This window comes from Lagopus leucura, unplaced genomic scaffold (assembly GCF_019238085.1).
Source record: "Lagopus leucura isolate 7727_CA_CO unplaced genomic scaffold, USGS_WTPT01 Super-Scaffold_73, whole genome shotgun sequence".
Taxonomy (NCBI): Eukaryota; Metazoa; Chordata; class Aves; order Galliformes; family Phasianidae; genus Lagopus; species Lagopus leucura.
Genome location: NW_024962252.1, coordinates 40598866 through 40617297, shown reverse-complemented (window position 1 = coordinate 40617297; position 18432 = coordinate 40598866). Strand labels below are relative to the sequence as shown.

Below are 18432 nucleotides of genomic sequence, written 5' to 3'. Positions count from 1 at the left end.
ACTTATTTTAGCTGTGAAGCCACATACTTAAGGAAAATAGAAAATATTTAGGCTTTAAAGGCCTTCTGCTAGTTGTCTACATGCTACTCACTTTGTATTCAGCAAACCACAGTACCAATATACAAAGACTTTCCACGTGCACCTAAGGTTAAGCACAGCAATAGACAGAATGAATGCCCATGTCTTCTGTTGGGTTCACAAACTGAATGTGGCCAAGGTCACTGGGAACAAGGCTTAAAAATTAAACATTTGATTACATAATTTGCTTATCACATGCAGGAGTAAGATGCATGTACAGATAGCTTAAAATTAGCTTTGATTTCAGTACCAGCATGTTTCATAGTGATTTCATAATTGGTCTGCCTTTTTTGCTTCACTGAGAGAATGGAGAAGCCAAATGTTTACAGAATGGCTGATATGGTTCTGTAGGATTTCTTCTTGATCCTTTTTTATTTTTTTAAACAAAAGAAACAGTGATTGTTAAATTGTTGAGAGGATGTGGAACAAACATAGGGGAAATAGGAAAAAAATGAAAAGTCATATTCCCTTGGCTCTTGTAGTGCATGGGGCTGAGGAGATTTTCCTTCCCATAAGAAAAAATGCTTATTGCAATACCCAGATAACATTTAAAAATTCAAAATACAAACCAACAGAGATGACAGAGGCAGTTGCTGGAAGGGCTTACTGTACTGGATAGAGATTAGAGGATTTATTTCTACTTCAACAACAATGCAATTATAAGTCAGAAGATAAGTGGTAAATATAACACCCTTGCTATAAGTATTCTAAAAGAGAAAAATTCTGAACATGTCAAAAGCACAATGTTTAAGAAGGTATTCATTAAATCCCCCATGGCTCAACGGCACTTTCTATTTATTTGTTATTCCTAGGTGGTTCTTTTTTTCCACTTTAACATGAATTTAGCATGACTTATTAGTACATCTATTAAAGATGTTTGTTACAGAACATCATACCTTCACTTGTCTGCTAAAAAACTAATTTGCAAATGTATTTTGGAAGGAAAGGAAGAAAAGAGAGAGAAGATACAGCCCTAAACTTTATAAAGCCAGATAAACTTGAAACATTTTCCTACAATCTCTGCCAACACCATGTTAATAAAGCCATAGAGACAAATCCACAAACCCTCAAAACGAGCAGCTGACATCTCTTTCCCCAAAAAGCATTGGTGTGGTGTCTCCCCTCCATTTGATGACTTGGCCAGTACGCTGGGGTTGTACTGGGGCTGCTCCCAGAGCCAGTGGTGGGTAAGTTAACTTCCTTCCCAACTCCCTGTGCCCCAGAAATACTCACTCATGTGAGGAGATACCATTGGCGACAACGCCTTCATAGCGGCTGATGCCCTTCTGCTGGGTGACACTGATCTGACCGCCCAGTTCATCTGCAATAACACCTGCGTGTATCGCCGACTTGCACAGCAGTGAGGTCTGAAAAGCAGAAGCCATCAAAACCCCAAATTGAGAGGGCAAATCTGACAAAGTGGTAGTACTCTCACTTCCAAGCCACAGCTGTGGAAGTGTTAAGAGCTCATAAAGTCCTGCAAAGGAATGAGAGCAGCAGGGAGAGACTTAAAAAGAAAGAACATTTATCTTTGAAAAAATACATGCTTCCAAAAGTCAGGTTTTTCTCAAATGAAGAATGTAATTGTCTGATTCTAGGAAAATGTGGTGAAGTTTTGACCTGATAAATATTTGGCCCACTTCAGGAAAACAAAGTCAAAGGCAAAGCAACCACTCTTCTTTGCAAAGAGAAAACAATAATGGCTTTTGCAGACTTACCTGCAGCCAGACCTACCTGTTACTGCATGGTGCCTTAAGATTTGAGGCACGGCATGCATTGGGAAATGTGGCTGTGTGTCATTCACATGAAGCCAGCTTGGGCTCCTCTAGCACCTGGCAAGAAGGGCTGTCTGCCTGCCCCTTCCAGGGAGGGCTGGTGTGTTGGGACACTGGGGTAGCAGGGCTCCAGGGAGTCCTGGAGGTCTTTCTCATCAGAAAAGCTGAATCTATGTTAATGGCGGAGGGAGGATTTCCTTCAAAAACTCCTCCGCCTAGATAACATCTGCATGAGGTCATGTCATGTGCTGCTTTTTTTTCCCAGTCACCCTGGGCAGCAGGAATAACTCCAGCTAATTAGAATGCAATGTGGCATTTCTTTGTTTTTTTTAGCTCTCCCATTCTCCTGGATGGGATGGTGTGCTTGAGTAACTGGACGAACAGGTTATGCATGGATTTTCTGGAGACTCAGCAACTGCTTTATTTGTGATATGGTGGGGTTTTACTTCAGTGGTAGGATTAATCTTAACTCCACTCTAAAAGATGTCAAGATTTCAGAGGCATACAGGACAGTGAGGGGCACAGGACAGGCAGAGCAGTGTGTGATAGGAATCAGGGATAAATGTAACCACTCAGGCAGCTTTGCTTTAAAGAGTGAACAGTTAATAAAAACTGATCCAAAATGTTTTTAGTTATCGGTGGGATATGATTGGACAGTGTATAAAGTTAATTTCATCTCAGAGCATGTTCCTGTAATACTGAAGGCTGAATCGTAAAGAGAACCTTCAAGTAATACATTTTATTCCTATGAGAGATAACATCAGAAAAGAAATGCATATGGATTTTAAACAAGGTAAATTCATAGGAGTACTTAGGACATCAAAGAACGCTGCCTCAAGAAGGAAAAACCCTATACATCCAAAAGGCCAGAAACCTGGAGTTAGTGTGTTAGTTTGACAATCAGTGGACTTTGTTCTTACACAACTGATTAGTCTGTTTGAAAAGTATTTTCAGTATGTGCTCAGTGTACACTGATAACATACTAATATACTGATAGTAGAACATAACACAGTTGGGAAGAACTATTTACTAAAGCTGAGCAGCAAAAACTGAAACCAAATTGTGCTATGTAATGGAGCAATGGATTGTCTTTTCTGTTTTCATTAAGTTCCTCTCTTTATATTGGGTACTTACATCTCTGTATCCTTCTTCTATATTCCCAGAAATGTCACCTGCTATGTCTCTGCAGCCAGCAGGACAGTATCTGCTGTAGTAAAAGAATAAGGCTTATTTAAAACCTGGACTGTTATGATGACACACAAACTGTATCTGAAAGAAAAGCTCTCAGACCCATAGATACTTCAGCAGTATGTTCTGGTTGACTGTTCATTAGTGATTACAGAAGGTAAATAGAAGTGCCCTTGAGTGGAATGCACACAGCAGCACACAAAGAACTACAATAACAGTTCTTCAAGTGCATTTTGTTCAATCCTGTTGTTCTAGGAATGTTATTACTCAAGCTTTCAGCCCAGATAAGAAGTCTGCATGCACATCCAGGCAAGTAACCAGCAAAGTACAATTAATTACCATTTCAAATCCTATCAAGGAGCCCAGAAATTATAGCTTGTCCTCAGATGATCTTTTATCAGCTGAGGCATGATCTGCTCTCAGGAGATGCCATGGTATTCAAGGCTACTTTGAATTTCAAAGTGGAAGTTCTTTTTACATATACCATACGCATGCATTCCCAAATGAGGATTGCTGAGAGCTTTGTAACAATATTCTCTTGTTTTCCTGGGCTGCAGACTTCCATTCTGCACTAGTGCTTCACACAACGAGGCCTGACACTACTGTAGTATTGTAGCTCAAAAACATTCACTTTTCCAGAAAGCTAAGACTGTTCATGGCTTATGTGACATTTTACAGCAATTTGACCAGATGACACAGAAAACTAAGAAACGGTGAAGAAAGATATAAACCTTCTTTACCTGTATTCAGTCTTTGTATAGTGGTTTGCTCGTTCCAGACATGTGATTAGATCTGTGGAATTTTTTACAAATGTCAATCCAAGTTGCAAGACATAGAAATACAGAAAAATGTTTGGCTAAACATGAAATTGCATTTGAAGACTTCTCTGTATAATACTTAGAGATAAAACAACAGCTATGGTTTTCCCTCATACTTTTCATCTCCCACTTCTACTCATATTTTACATACCTTCAACAAAGATGCATAGGAACACCCCCCAGAATATTAAATGTGGATTTTGTCTCTTCACCTCTCCAATCACTTCATCCTCTCACTGTGTGGTAAAAGCCCTGAATACAGAGGCTTCTCATTTTCTGTTTCACTGGGCCTGTTCTACAAATTATCTAGGTAAGATTTTAGCAGCTTTTTATCTGCTTAATGTTACTATTGCTTCTCATACACGTGCTATCAAAATGATGATATTTCATGCCAAGCCACCTGAAAATATTTAGGACCAAACATATAAGCCAAAGTCTGTGGTAGAGAAGATAATGAATTAGGGAGGACTATGCTGCTCATCCTTTAGAAAAAGTGCATTACCTGGATGATCACTGCTGGCATAAGATAACAGAAAGCCTCGTCCTGATATATGGGATCCACTTTCAAAGTGGATAGTTGCTTCATTGCTGTCCAAAATGATTTCTTTGGGGACAGGCATCATATTACCACAGTAGGGTCCTACAGACAGAACGAAGATTTCAGAGTTTAGATGAGATAGTTAGGCAGGAATATTCTCATGATAAATAAGGAATTTCATAACATGCTCATTCTCCTTCAGAACCAATCCACATATTGACAAAAGGGCTTTAGCTTCAGTCCTTTATGGGTATGAACTCCAAAGTTACCTTGACAAAGAATGACAAGAATCCAATTGTCCCTTCACGGCATAAATTCTAGCATTAACATCTCTCATCACATAAGCCTCAAGAAAATGATTAATACTCTTTCACCTTTGAAGTAGAGTGTATTTAAATACAGCAGTAACTCAGGAGAGAAAAGAATGGAAAGAACGTTGAAAGGCAATCCAAGGGATCTACAGAGGATCTGCTATGGCTGCTTCAGCAGAGCAGCTATTCTGAAAAGCTTAGGAACACAAACAGCACACCTTGTCTTAAAGGATGTGTGTGCCAGGTGTCAAGTTTATGAGCAGGAACTATTAAGAAAATTTCTGCATTTATTGGCATTTTAAAAACATCATCAGACCATTGAAATATATAGTTTAGATTTCCTGAGCTTAAGACAAAGTAAAGAGGGACAGGAAGGGAGTAGAAAAAGGAGTCTTGTGCCTACACTGAATTAGATAATGGTTTTATAGCTACCAACTGCAGTATCTTGGAGCACTCCTCAGGATACTCTTTTCTTGTACCAGCAGGCTCTCACAATTACATTTGCTTCTTCAGAAGTCACTTCCTGAGGGGAGCTTTCTTTTGAAATTGCCATAGTCTTGCCTTCCATTGCCGTACCTGGGTGCAAACATTTGTCTCTGGCTGCCCTCAAGCACAGAGGACACAGGAAATCAAGAGCACTTTGGATACATTTTGAATTTAAGGGGATGTTTACAATATAGAGTGCTAATAAGAGGTTTTGTAAAATGGCAAACACTTTCCTACTTAGAAGCCCTCAGACCATCTATTCTGTTGAGAATTATAACAGCTTTTGTATAATAAAGCAAGACCTTGGGATGGAAAATGATCCCTTTGACTTTTTTTCCAGGACAATCTCAATTTTTTGGTGGTGGATACTTTATGATACCTTGGAACTGAGAGTACAAGAAATCGCAAAGTACAGCACAAAATTGAAGGGCCTTCTGAACAGGTATCTAAAAGCCCCTTCATTTTGTTTGATACTGTCTTTCCCAAATACTTAATCAGCCTTATAGCAGCTAGAGATCATCCTGTAGAGTAGCCCAGTCAGAGGCAATGACAGCCAGCTGTCAGCAGAAGAGGACAAATTAAAGGACAGATTCTGTCTTTTGGCTTGTAAAATTATAACAAAGGCAGGCAGGCAGAGAAACAAGTGACAATTGTGACATTTCCCCCGAGTACTACTGTGTCGAAAATGAGTCACGACTTACTTAGAGAAAACAGTATCTATAAAAAGGGTTAAACAAATTCCTTAGGAAATGAACTTATCAAAAAGAGAGCATTTGACACTGTGTCATACCAGACAACTGCACGAGTGTTTTATTTGAGAAGGTCTTTTGTGTCAGAATGCAGTGGGAGAAGTGCTTAGAACTTTATTTTTCTTCCGAAGTATAGGAAGAGAGAAAGAGAGAAAGGGGAGAAGGCAGGAAGGCGTTGTGCTTCTTCAAAATGCAACACCTGAGAAAGCATTAGTCTTTTTCTTGTCTCAGGGACTGACTGTATATTTTCTCACCGATGCTCCTTTCCTTTTTCCCTAACAGCGATTAGCAGTGACATATCTACTCTGTAGGTATAATTTTGGTGGCTGACTCACTCAACCACACACCGGCTGGGTCAGGATTAGCTGTCTCCTCCAGTAGCAAGTCTACATGTTTTCCAGGTAATTATACAAACAAATCACATGTCATAAGTAAAAATGATAAAATAGAATAAGAAAGTCTAGACTCATAGAGTTGTATATTATGAAAGCCAATAATTCAGAAACAGATTAAGAAATCAGCATGCAATGCCTGAAGACAAGTTTATACTGTTAAGTAATAAATCCAACAAGGGTTACAAATCTATGGTTATCTCCTTGTTTTGTCGAGGGAGGTTCTGGTGTACCCAGAGACAAGTGTGTGGCTCTGAACTAAGGAGATCTAGAATCAGCTTAGTTTATCATAAAGGATATAAAAGCAAGAAACAGTAACCACTGAAGAAATTAATACTTCCCAAAACTGTGTGAATCACCCATCTGCATAGATTAAAAAAAAACAAACAGAAACAACAGATATTAATACCAGAAAACACTCTTGTTCTCTCATTGCAAACAGATGAAGCCTTGCAAAGTATTTCAATACAGTTCTTCCCAGTAAGTCAGGTAATATCAGCAATACACAGCCAGGTCATCAAACTTCCATGATATCTAGTAAAGCTTAATTGCATGCATGCTATCAAATACAGAAATTTGCACTGAGAACTATGGTTTAGAAAAGGGTACAAGCACTACCTCACATCCTTACTTCTATTCCTGGAGATACTGTTTTGGTTTTATTATGTGAAAGAACTACAAGCATGCAGCCAGTTTTTTGAAAAAGTGTCATTCCTCTCTCTTCAGTTCTTAATAGTGAGCAATGCAAGCACATCTGATTTACTGAATAACACAGCTCTCTGGCTAGCAGCTAGTCTCTCCATTTTGCCCAGTTTTTGCAGAGACCTTTTGACCTCTGATTCTCATTTTCCCCACAATCAATTCATTTTACACCAACAGTCTTTCAAGAAATTCCCCATATGAAAACTGGTAATTCTTACTAAATAAAATGGATTTGGGATCAAGGCAGTTCTTTAGGGTCAGTTTGGGCTGAATTCTCTGAATTGTATGTTTCTGCCTTCTAATTTCCTTCAGAAAAATAATGAGACTATTTTTAACTACCTGTACTCTTTCCTATGCACTTGCAGCACAGCTGCTCTCCATTTGTTTTAATATTATAAAGCCTGAGAAATCATACTCTCCCAGACTTCTGAGATTGTGGTTCATGCTATGCCTGAGTGCGATGCACTTTCTCTACACACAGTAGCACCCAGCATATTTGCTCTCCACTGACATACCTAGTGTCCCTTTAAATACACAGATTAGGAGATTTTATACACATTAATAGATTAAAACCCATCAGCACCTGTAGCAATTCTACTTAAATTGAAACTGTATTTCCTAGACAGTACTTTCCACTTGCAATTGAGGTGACAAAATCATGGATCTTTATCATCTACTTCTAAGATTCACATATGCTCCCTCTTTTTTCTGAGTATTCCATATAGAGTCTGTTGACAGCCTGTCTACATGAATACTGAGCAACTCAGAGGATAAGAGGGATGAAGGAGAAAGCTTTGGTTTGTGCCCAATTTGAAAGGGAGAAACTCATTTAAAGGCCTTGTTAACTTTTATAGCAGCGTTTGGACTTGACTCTGGATAAGCATTTAATTTTTATACTTGGGACTATGCCAGAAGTCTTTAAGATTCCTTTTGAAAACTGCCAGATCACTTTATCAGTTTTTCATCTTCTAAAGTTAGTTGTGAGGTGGGTTGCTTTGCATATTGAGTTTGAAAAACAAGTCATGAATGTTGATCTCTCTCCTTGCTTCCTCTTTCAGTGACTCTGCTGGATGTCTGCTACGGTAAGGAGGAGGAGGCAGGGTTGTTTGGTTTGTTTACTAAGAACAAAGGAAAGATTTTGACTTAATAAACAGATGTGTTATATGTCATGAAATTGAGTAGGTGTTCTCCATACTTCAGTATTAGCATATCTACATATCAGGGCCTTTCTTTTTTTGGCATCTTGCTGAAGAGCTGACAGAACTGTGGTTCCGTCTGTTCGCTCCAGATTCATTAATGGATATGTATTTTTTAAATTCTGCAGGAGGGCTATTAGGGGCTTATGGATCTTGAATGTTCCTAATTTAATATTCTCTAAAATTAAATTAATATTTAATGCCTTCCTTCTAGAACTCCTAATCTGGTGATATGGTTTAGGTGGCTTAAATGAAATACTCTTATTTTGAAATTATTGTTTCCAAGCAGTATTAATGTCGTGGGAAATACAACGGTGAATGGTCTCATGTATATCCTTTGTCTGCCTCCTCTGGAGACCAAAGATGTTATTTTATGCTTTGTTTGTTTTTAAAATGTTAGCAATAGTCTACCACTTTTGTCTTTTTGATAATAGCATTGTTTTGCAAATCTGATGATCTTTACAATGTTGTCTGCTTTTATGAAGTCTAGTTTACTTCTACTGTCAGCCAGACTCTGGAACATTTCCTGAGGTCATTCTGTAGAGCTGTGCTCCTTTATGCTTTTTACTTCCCTTATGAAGTAGGCCACTGTGCTCTGCCAGAGGGCTCACTTCTCTCATACCAAGCAGCAATTCCTACATGCTGTTTGTTTCTGCAGGTTTTGAAGTACCTCAGTAGCTGGAGAAGGACAGGGGATATGATGAACATGGATTATGCCTGCTTTATTTCAGAGCTAAAAACTCAGCCAGTTTGTAAAAGATTTGCACAAACAGCTCACAAAAACTGCAAGGAATTCTTGTGTGAAGATGTGCATTTTTGAAATTTGTCTCCATCCCACATTCATACACATGCTTTGCTTTCATATGCAATGACTATGGTAACTCTTCTCCTGCTACCAAGAAAAAGAGAAGACTCCACAGTGCAGGGCAGAATAAAGTGGTATTTAATGCTCAATAGATATGAGTTGACAGGGAAGTCACATCTGTTACTCAGGGTGAGACAGTCTGATTATTCAGCATTTAACTCTGCACAACACAGTCTGACTTCAGAATAAGTCTAAGAGTTACTTGTTTTAGGAAGCAGTCAGGTAAAAGAAGTAATTAATTACAGTTTATAAACAGAGAGCCCGGGCCACCTGTCCTGCAGGCTGTAGGTCTGCCTGCTTGACCTCACCTAACACTGTGCCTGAGGTATTAGCTAAACCTAAGGACAGAAGCCCAGCTACAGCTAGGAATCTTTAGCAAAGAGATGCACCTGTTTAACAAAATAACTCAGAAAAAAGCACAATACAGTTTATGAATCTAAAATGAATATGAGGCCATTTGATAAAAGAAAAGCAAAGTCGTTGTTTTACAGCTAAATCTTTTGAAAGCTGCTGTAACCATTCAGGCGAAACCCAACTGTTTACAGAGTTTTGACTGTTAAGAAATCACTCAGCTTCATCTTCAGTGAGAACTTGTCTGGGCATTTCGCTGGATTTCCTGAAATACCAGAAACAATACTGCAATAACAAGTTTCCTTTGAGGACTGAAAAAGAAGCCTGGGCGCACCCTCTGTTCTAGAAAGACACTTATTACAATCTGTAGTAAGGACGATGAGGGTGGTTCGATGAATCCCCTCTCACCATGATGACAGATGTGAGGCACTTGAAGGCATTTGGTTCTCCTGCACACACACACAGAATGCACGCTCACTCCCAGCAGCCACTGTACACTCACACATCAGTGAATGCTCGGTTTTCCTAACAACCATCAGTGAATGGCTGCAGGGAGAAAAGAGCATTTCCAGTAATTTCTTTTGCTATTTCACACTAGTTACTGAGTGCAAATTATGCAAGAAGTTAACTGTGTTAACTCTCCAAATTATTACTAGTCACTCAGCAGATCTGACATCCACCCCAAAGGAACACATCAGCCTCCTACTGACTGCAAGTGAATGGAAGTAGGCACTTATCTGTTCTTTATTCTCTCTCCAGTCAAAGACTTATGATCATCTCACAGAAATTAAGGGAAAAAATACTAAGCCATTAGATAAGAAAAGAGTGAAAGAGGCAAGCAAAAAGGGTCAAAAGAGATACAGAAATTTGATAGTCATGAAAAGAAGCTGAGCAAAAGCCATTTCTGTCAAGCCTTAAAAACGTTTTTGTTAATATGTACATAAGTGGTGTAGCAATGGCTGTTGTGTTCCTGAGAACTACAGGGACCACATGGTTAATCTTGTTTTCACATATCCCTTTAACTAATTAAAAAATCAGAAGCTCTTTTCAGAGCTTGGTATTTTTAATATGCTCAGCTAATGAAATTAACTCTAGAAGAAAAGCATTTCAGAGAAGGCTGTACCCTGTCCACACTATGAAACGTACTTGATGTTATTTTCTATTCTAAATCCCTTCTGTGTGGAAAATAGAAGAAGCAAACAGAAAGAATCCACCCTCTTTTTGCTCTGTGCGAAGCCGTGCCTTTGAAAAGGGACACTATTTCTCCCAGAGACAACATGTACAGAGTTGTGTTAACATTTAAAGATTTACTAGACAAAGGTGACTCAGTTTCAGCAAAACTGGTGTTACTCTACCTCTGCTGACTGATGATGAACGTTTTCACATCTAAGTCTGGAGGGAGAGCCAGCAGTTGGAAAGAAAAGGCTTACTACAGTGTCATTCCTCCTGTTAACCTCAAAGAAAACAGTGGGAAGAATAATAACCCTGAGACACAGTGTTCTGCCACTTTATGGCCCCAGTATTAGAGCATCATTAAGATTATTAATGACCATCTTCTGATGGCAATATTGTGGAAATGTAAACACAATGGCTGCCTTCATAGGTTCGTCAAAGCTGAGAAGTATCAAAAGTGAGAACAGTACTGTAAAGTTTGTGTTCTATATGAGTGGGAAGGATTAGATCAGCATACTCGGTGCTAGACATCATTCTAGGCAGGAATTAAATCCAGAGTATTCCTGGGTATGTGTACAAGATGGCATGAATGCCCTGAATTTAAACACATATCAGTGTTCTTTTGCCTAATCTGTAGTCACAGGCTTGCTAAAGCAAAGAAATCACCTGGCTAACATAAATCCACTTGTTTGGAACAGTTTCCCTTTGGTGCATGGGACACAAATACCCCAGACATGAACTGAGTTACTCCTTGTGTATTCCATGAATCCCGGCAGGAGGTTATTACAGTGAATGAATCACAGTTATATATAAAGACCTGTGGGACAGACGTGAAAGGACAGAATACTTTGTCATCAGAAGACTTGCTTACACTAATGTATTTACATGCACATGGTGTGGTGTTTTGTCTCTGATCAATTTTAGGTTTCATATGCACTCCTCAATAAAATGTTGCATGCATGCTGATATTGCCTGTCTTGTATTCTGTGGAATTGAAGAGATCAGAGTAGTATTTAAAACATATTTCCCATTGGACCTTATTTCCTGATAATTGCATACCTCAAAGAACAGAGGCTGTCTGGCTAATTTGAAGTATGAGTAATGTTCACACTGCTTGTTTTCACACTCAGCTTTTTAGATCTTCCTTTTTAAGCCCTGGTCAGGTACAGACATCCCCCCAAACAGTCAAACATTAATTTTTAACTGCTAGAAGTTCCAATGCCTGCAAAGTATTTTCAGATCTCCATCATCCTATTAAAAAATTCAATGGCAAAAGTCAATATCTTCCTGAATGAAGATACCAACCTGCTTCAAGGATGAGAGGAGAGCTGTAGAAAGGAAACCTGGACTGAGAAGCAGCCACCTGAAAGGACTCCTCACAGGACCAAATGTGCTTAGCAGTGCCCAATCAGAGGGCTCCTTTTGCTTACATAAACACTTATTGAACTCTAGAACTATAGCAAAACTGTTGAAACAACATACTTAGAAAAGTCTTAATCTCACCTGTGAATTCTTGTCTTTTAAAACACAAGTGGTTCTGTGAATTTTTGCATATAGTGCTATTTCCTCACTGCATGGATCTACTTGAACATAAAGAAAGGACTCTGTATACAAGAATGTCTACAGCAAGCTGTAAGCCACAAAAAACATTACAGATAGCATGTCTGCTTAAGCTGTAGAACCTGTTTAATAACATAGAAGCAAAATCTGCTAATTGTGCAGTTTGTTACAAAGGATGCAAATTATAGTCCACATGCATCAGATATTACTAATCAGGTATGAAAATGGGTGTGGGAACACTTTTAAAAATTCATTACATGGGCTTGATTGCATAATACACCAGCATTCTGTGTTTGTAGGCTGAATAGCTGCAAGACTGAACTATGTGAAGACACCTCGGGGCTGTTGTGTAAGGAGCCAAAATTTGAATTAGAATTCAAGCTTCATTTTTTACTTCAAAAGACAATACACTGATTTATCCTTGTTTCTTAGATAAGCCTTTGATTTGAAATGTTAAGGTAATATCAGTAAAAATCATTCAAAGTTATGATAATGCACTACTAAATCCATATCACTACTGCCAAGTACAGACTGTGCTTCAAGTGAACAGAATTCCTTTCTTACAGGTATATGAACGTAAACATAAATAAATCCAAGTGCACAAACAGAAACATTTCTTACACTTCAGATAAAGCTATATGCAAGGCTTAGATATGAACACGTCAGTGTTCACTCTTGTTGAAGGCTGCTTCAAAATGTAATACATCCCTTGTGATGAGCAATAATTACCTTTATCTTCATTTGTGAGAGAGGCTTTAATGCTTCACCTGATCTTATCTTACCAGATGAATTACAGGCCTACCATGTTCATGAATTAAAGGCAATCATCTCTCTTTACTATTATGAGACCTGAGCTTGGGTGAACCACATACTGCACTGAGACAAGCAATGAGCTGGGTCACCTTGACATCTTGTTGTGGCTTGCCTCTTCATTTTCTTTTTCCTCTGAATCTGCTTTGCCTGTAATGTCCAGTATAGTATACTCAAACTCAGCTGCCTGAAGGGCTACAGCCCGCACCCAGCTGGCAAAATCTTATGGACTTGCAATTCACGAGTTTCTTCCATCGTTATGGCACTCCTCACAGCTCCACATCTTTGCCTGGATTTCAATCTGATGTCAGAAAAAAGGGCTCACTGACCTGAACATCAGTTTGACTCTTTTACAGAGCAGATCAAAAGCCCCAGCAGCAGCTGGCTGGGAAAACTGATTTGAGGAAGGCTTCAGGACCTCTTGGGAGGACTTTGTCGTTCTATTGTTTTAAGTGCACAGTTATAGCATGTTATTACACTTATCCTTTTGTGTAAATTGCTTACACAAGTGCCTGGCTGCACACATTTAATATCTGAAGTATTAAAGACTTTATGTTAGGAAAGGCTATCGGTGACAAACAGGTAGCAATAGCAGAGGTTATCTTATCTGAAACTCTGACTAATTATGAAATAGATACAGGAGAGATGACTTGCTTTGACTTACCATGCATCGTTGAAGAACTCAGGATGGTAAGGTAGCTGGATTCACACTTCTGTGATTCAATATCCAGGTCTCCAATTTTTAAGATCAGGCGTTTTCCCTGAGGTACTTGGATTTTCTTTTCACAAAGTGTGTAGTTTGGATATGTCCCGGGATAGTTCTTGGATGCCAGGGTCCCGCTGTCCTGATACATCACCACATGCCCACATCCATCTCCTGCAGTAGAAGGAGAACCAAGGAAGAAAAACAAAATATATTCCTCAATTAAAAAAAAAAAAAAGTAAGAAGATGCTGACCACAAAACCATCTCAAATGCATTCCACCTTCTTAAAAAGTATTTTGTAATTCTCCACCTCAGTTTTACAGCTGTAGGAAAACAGGTAATTAAAATAAATGGAGTCATATTTATCTTGCAAAACAGTAGCAAAAAGGGTTGGAAATGCAAATTAGAGTATTTGACAGTTCTGTATAAACAGAGACTCTGGTTTTGATTTACAGCCAAAGCCTACTGAAACCTTAAGGATGCAATTTCACATGTAATGGGTAGGATCCTTCCTCAGTTTTCTCCCAGTTATCATTCCACACTATTTCTGTGTAAGGAGCCATCAGGCAGAGAGCAACTGAATCATGCATGGATGCACAGACATGACCTAACCACATACTGTCACAGTCCTGACTCATCTTACTTTCCTGTTGGTTTTCTTGCTCTGCTTGCACAATGCAAAAAGCACTGGGGACAAGGTAAACACAAATGGTGGGATGGGTGTCCTCAGCAAAATGCGCAGGCTACTCCATGGCAGAGTTCCTAGAGAAATCAGCACTGCTTTTCACTGGTAGCAGGGAGAGAATAAGTGTTTGCCCAGCCCAGCCCAGCCCAGCATGGGCAGAGAATTGGTACTGTGGCAAAGTGGATTTTCATGGCAAGGGGTGAGTTCAGGTTTGGAGCAGCTGCAGAAGCATAGGACAACAGGAAAAGGTCCATGAAAATACAGGGGGGACGTGGGGACTGACGTGGAAAACAGGATGCGTCTACAGAGGGGAAGGAAGCAGGTGACAGATAGGAGACCTTGACTACTAGAGGAAGAAATTCTTAGTGAACTATTTAAAAGTGTACCAGTAATGTATAATTTATGTTTTAAAGCTAACTTATTTCATTATGCTGAACCTTGAAAAAATGGATTACATTATTACATTAGTGAAACCGGTGCCACATCTGTGTATGTGTAGCAGCCCTCAGTGTTATGTCAAGTGGAACACAGCAACTCTTTCTATAGGGATCTTGAATGCTGTTGCCCCTTTACCACTACAAAATCAAAACTAATTCTAGAGGTGTTAATACAACAGAATCTGGAAAAGCTGGGAATTCGTTTTTACTTAGAATTTCGCTTTTGGAGATGTTTTGGTTAAGTCATTTTGATCTGGCTGTTTTAATTACTACCTGAGTTTTCTTTCACAAACACTCAAAAGAACAAGCTTCAGATTTGATAAGACTGTTGACATGTGAAAAGCTAGAAAAGACTTATTGATAAAAATGGGTACCATTCTGGCAGCTGGGGTGAAGGTGGCATGCTGTGCAAAGGTAAGATCCAACATATCAAATGCCTTGCAACTATATAATTATACTGCCGTTTCATGAATCTCACTCAACTGCTTATTCACAGGCAACAGCATTTATTTTGAAGCATTATCATTACTTCTGGCTTTGTTGCCTATTTAATTCTGTCACAGGTTCATGCTCAGAATAGAGGTGAATAAGAGACCTTATATATTATTGAATCTAACATCATATCACCAAGAAACACACTAAAAATGGTTTCTCGGATCTCTCTGTTGACATATTTTTAAAAATACCTGTTGTTAAGGGTTGTTTTCCTAGCTCCTTTGATTTTAAGATGCATAGGAAAATGCTAACAACAAAAGGCAAATCGGTCCCTTGAGAAAAATCGCCCTTTTAATGGAAACTTTTCTCAGCAGAATTAAAGTATAAGGAGAGATACAGTACATATGCTGTCAGCTTTCTTGACCAAGGGAGGTGCAAGCATTGTGAAATCAGACTGCTTCCAGCAGGATATGGGACAATCTGAGGTGTGTGTAGTAAGAAAGCTATCTACGGTCCTTATTTAATCCTTGTGTTTCTACCAGTAAGCATTTATTTTAGTTGAACTGCTGAAAACCAAGTGACTGCAGTCTGGAGTTTGATTTGCAACTTGTCCTCATTGTAGAGCAAAAAGGGAAAATAAAGGGAAAAGTTACACAGCCACAACAAGATATCATGGGGATGAGCTCCTTAAAACCAAAAGTCCAATGTTTGCCTGGCTTTCATCTCAGTGGGTTTGTTCTGGCCTGCGCCACCTCAGTAAAACCTCAAGGATTCTAAGTGGTACAGCTCTTCTCACAGTGCTGAAAAGACATCGTTATCACAGTGAGATGCTGACAACCGTACAGGTCACAGAGCACATTTCTGCAGAAAGTGTACAAGGAAAACTGCAGACACCTCAGCCCGCTGTCCTCCTCTTTGCAGGTTATACAAGGTCTTGTCCCCAGAGAAACTCCTTTTTTAAAAATCTTTGAGGCAGCACTGAAATGTAATAAGACCAGAACATCTTTAGAACTAAGAGAGCGTAAGTGCTATTTTCCAGCTTTTCAACTGTGTAATGTGGGAAGGACAATCATTCAGGCACTATAGCTGATGAGAGGAAAGCACAGCATTATCCTGAACCTGTGAAGTCCCCCAGTGCCTCTGCTCTGCCTGTCTGCCTCAAAGGAAAAGGTCAGGGCAAAAGTGCATCTGTAGCAGGAGCTGAAGCAATGCCCCAAGTCAAGCCAAGCCCCAGTAACTATCGCTTCTAACTCCAGCGCTACATTTTGACTTTCTCAGCAGGATTACCAGAGCAAAGAAAAATGCTTGAAATATGCTTGAAAATGCACACTAGGGAAGGAGTCTGGAGTCACAGAAGGAAGGCAGAATAAAACTCTGGTTCAGGTAATTCATTTGAAGACATTTAATGACTACATTTAGGAAAAAAAAAATTATAAATGTAACTTACTGTTTATCAAAGGCTCAGAAATTGAGGAAATAGAAAGGAATTGAAAATATATCCTTTCTTCATCTTTTCAAATAAAAAAAATGTGAACAAGTCTATTATAAGTTTAGGTTTTATTGTTATTTTCTACATTAAATTTTGTTTTTCCATAGAAATGCATTGACCAAACCACAAATACATTGAGTCTTACATGCAATGGTTTAAATTCCTCATACCATTCTTCTTTCCTATAGGCACAGCTCTTGTGAATGGAAATAGGTGTATTTAACCAGTCAATTCAATGCAGGGTTTCTTCTAACTCTAAGTTTTCATTTAGCATTGCTTTTGGGAGCTGCTTTCTAGCACCCTATTGGGAAGCAGTTAATGGCCTTGCCACAGACATCCCAGTTTCATGGCTTCCCACTGGACTGAAGCTAAGCAAAATATTTAAGCAGAAGGTGTTCACCAGCCAGAAGACCAAAACACACTTAGATTTCATAAAATCTCCCCTCAGCACCAGCAGTTACTAAAAGCACATCAAATATGCTTTAGAAACTGCATTCTCATGGGCATTTGAATGAAGAGCAAGATTGCAACCACTGCACGGGGGGCCATTGATCTACACTCAGGTTGCATGGGAGATCACACAACACTGGAAATAAAATTGTTTACCACAAAGATAAAAATAGTTTCCTGTGGGAGAGGGTGGAAATATCTGTACTCAACCATAACCAGCTCCTTCTGCTGCAGAAGATGAGCTCCCTGCTTGCCCCTTGTCTTTGCCGAGGGTGATGCATATGTCCAGCCTGGGTCTCACCAGAGGACATCATGGACCATGCTATTGCCCCTGTGGAGAGGGCAAGGGCACGTACCGGTGTCATTGGATGCCTGTATGGTTAATGTGTGCAGGTCAAAGTAAAGGAAGTATCCCCAGGCAGCCATGTCTGGACTTGGCCTGGCCACACTGGCTGGCACATGGAGGAACGTAAGTGATAAAAACTGCGCCCACAAATAAGCACGTGAGCTGCCCACAGGAATATCCCCGCACACACATACTGTGCCTCGGAAGGGGACAGCTTCAAGAAACAGCAGTGGTCTCAGAAACAGCAGAGTTGAATCTCTCTGGAAATAGCTCCAGTTCCTCACAGTGCCCTCCTGCCATCCAGTACTACCTGGGTGGCTGCCTCATTGCTCCTGCCTCCTCCCACAGCCAGCTCACAGGCTGAACCCCAGGCTTGCACCCCTGGGCTTGCCCACCCCTGCTATACAGCAGTGCTCTGCCCTTGGGGAAGAGGCTGTTCTCACGTAACTGCTACAGAATCCCTCACGTACTGCAGGTTTTATGAACAATGTTTATATTGCCAACTACAAAACGGTTACAAGGCATGATATCAAAGTGTGCTTTCAAAAGCTCTGCTACAATATCCTGGCAGAAAGCAGCTGCCTTTTTCATCCTTCTGACTCACGTTCACTAAGCAATTAATATCAGGCTTGGCCTCACTCCAGTGCTAAATATGTGTTATACCCAAGCATGCTCGGGCACACAGCCGCACACTCCACTATCCTCTGGGTGCAAGCATTTCTCAGCTGGTTACCAGCCCCTACTGCCACTCAGCCACGGCTCCCCTCCCAAACCAAGAAGCCCCCCCAGTGCCATATTTCCCTCTCTGCCCCATTCCTCCTGTCTGGATGCCAGCCTGCCTGCATGCAGGTAACTGGGACAAGGTGACTACTATCCCCCAACATTTTTCTGCCC

General features: G+C 39.9%; 1 protein-coding gene across 2 annotated transcripts in view; it reads right to left on the bottom strand.

Annotated features, from left to right (window-relative positions):
- Nucleotides 1-18432, bottom strand: part of DCBLD1 (discoidin, CUB and LCCL domain containing 1) — a 46655-nt gene that overhangs the window by 17350 nt on the left and 10873 nt on the right. For both annotated transcript variants that reach the window (XM_042882126.1, XM_042882134.1), the window contains exons 2-6: nt 13657-13869; nt 4362-4499; nt 3782-3833; nt 2988-3060; nt 1312-1445 (exon numbers count right to left, since the gene is read on the bottom strand). In XM_042882126.1, coding sequence (XP_042738060.1) covers nt 1312-1445; nt 2988-3060; nt 3782-3833; nt 4362-4499; nt 13657-13869 — 610 coding nt within the window. The remainder of the gene's footprint in view (nt 1-1311; nt 1446-2987; nt 3061-3781; nt 3834-4361; nt 4500-13656; nt 13870-18432) is intronic.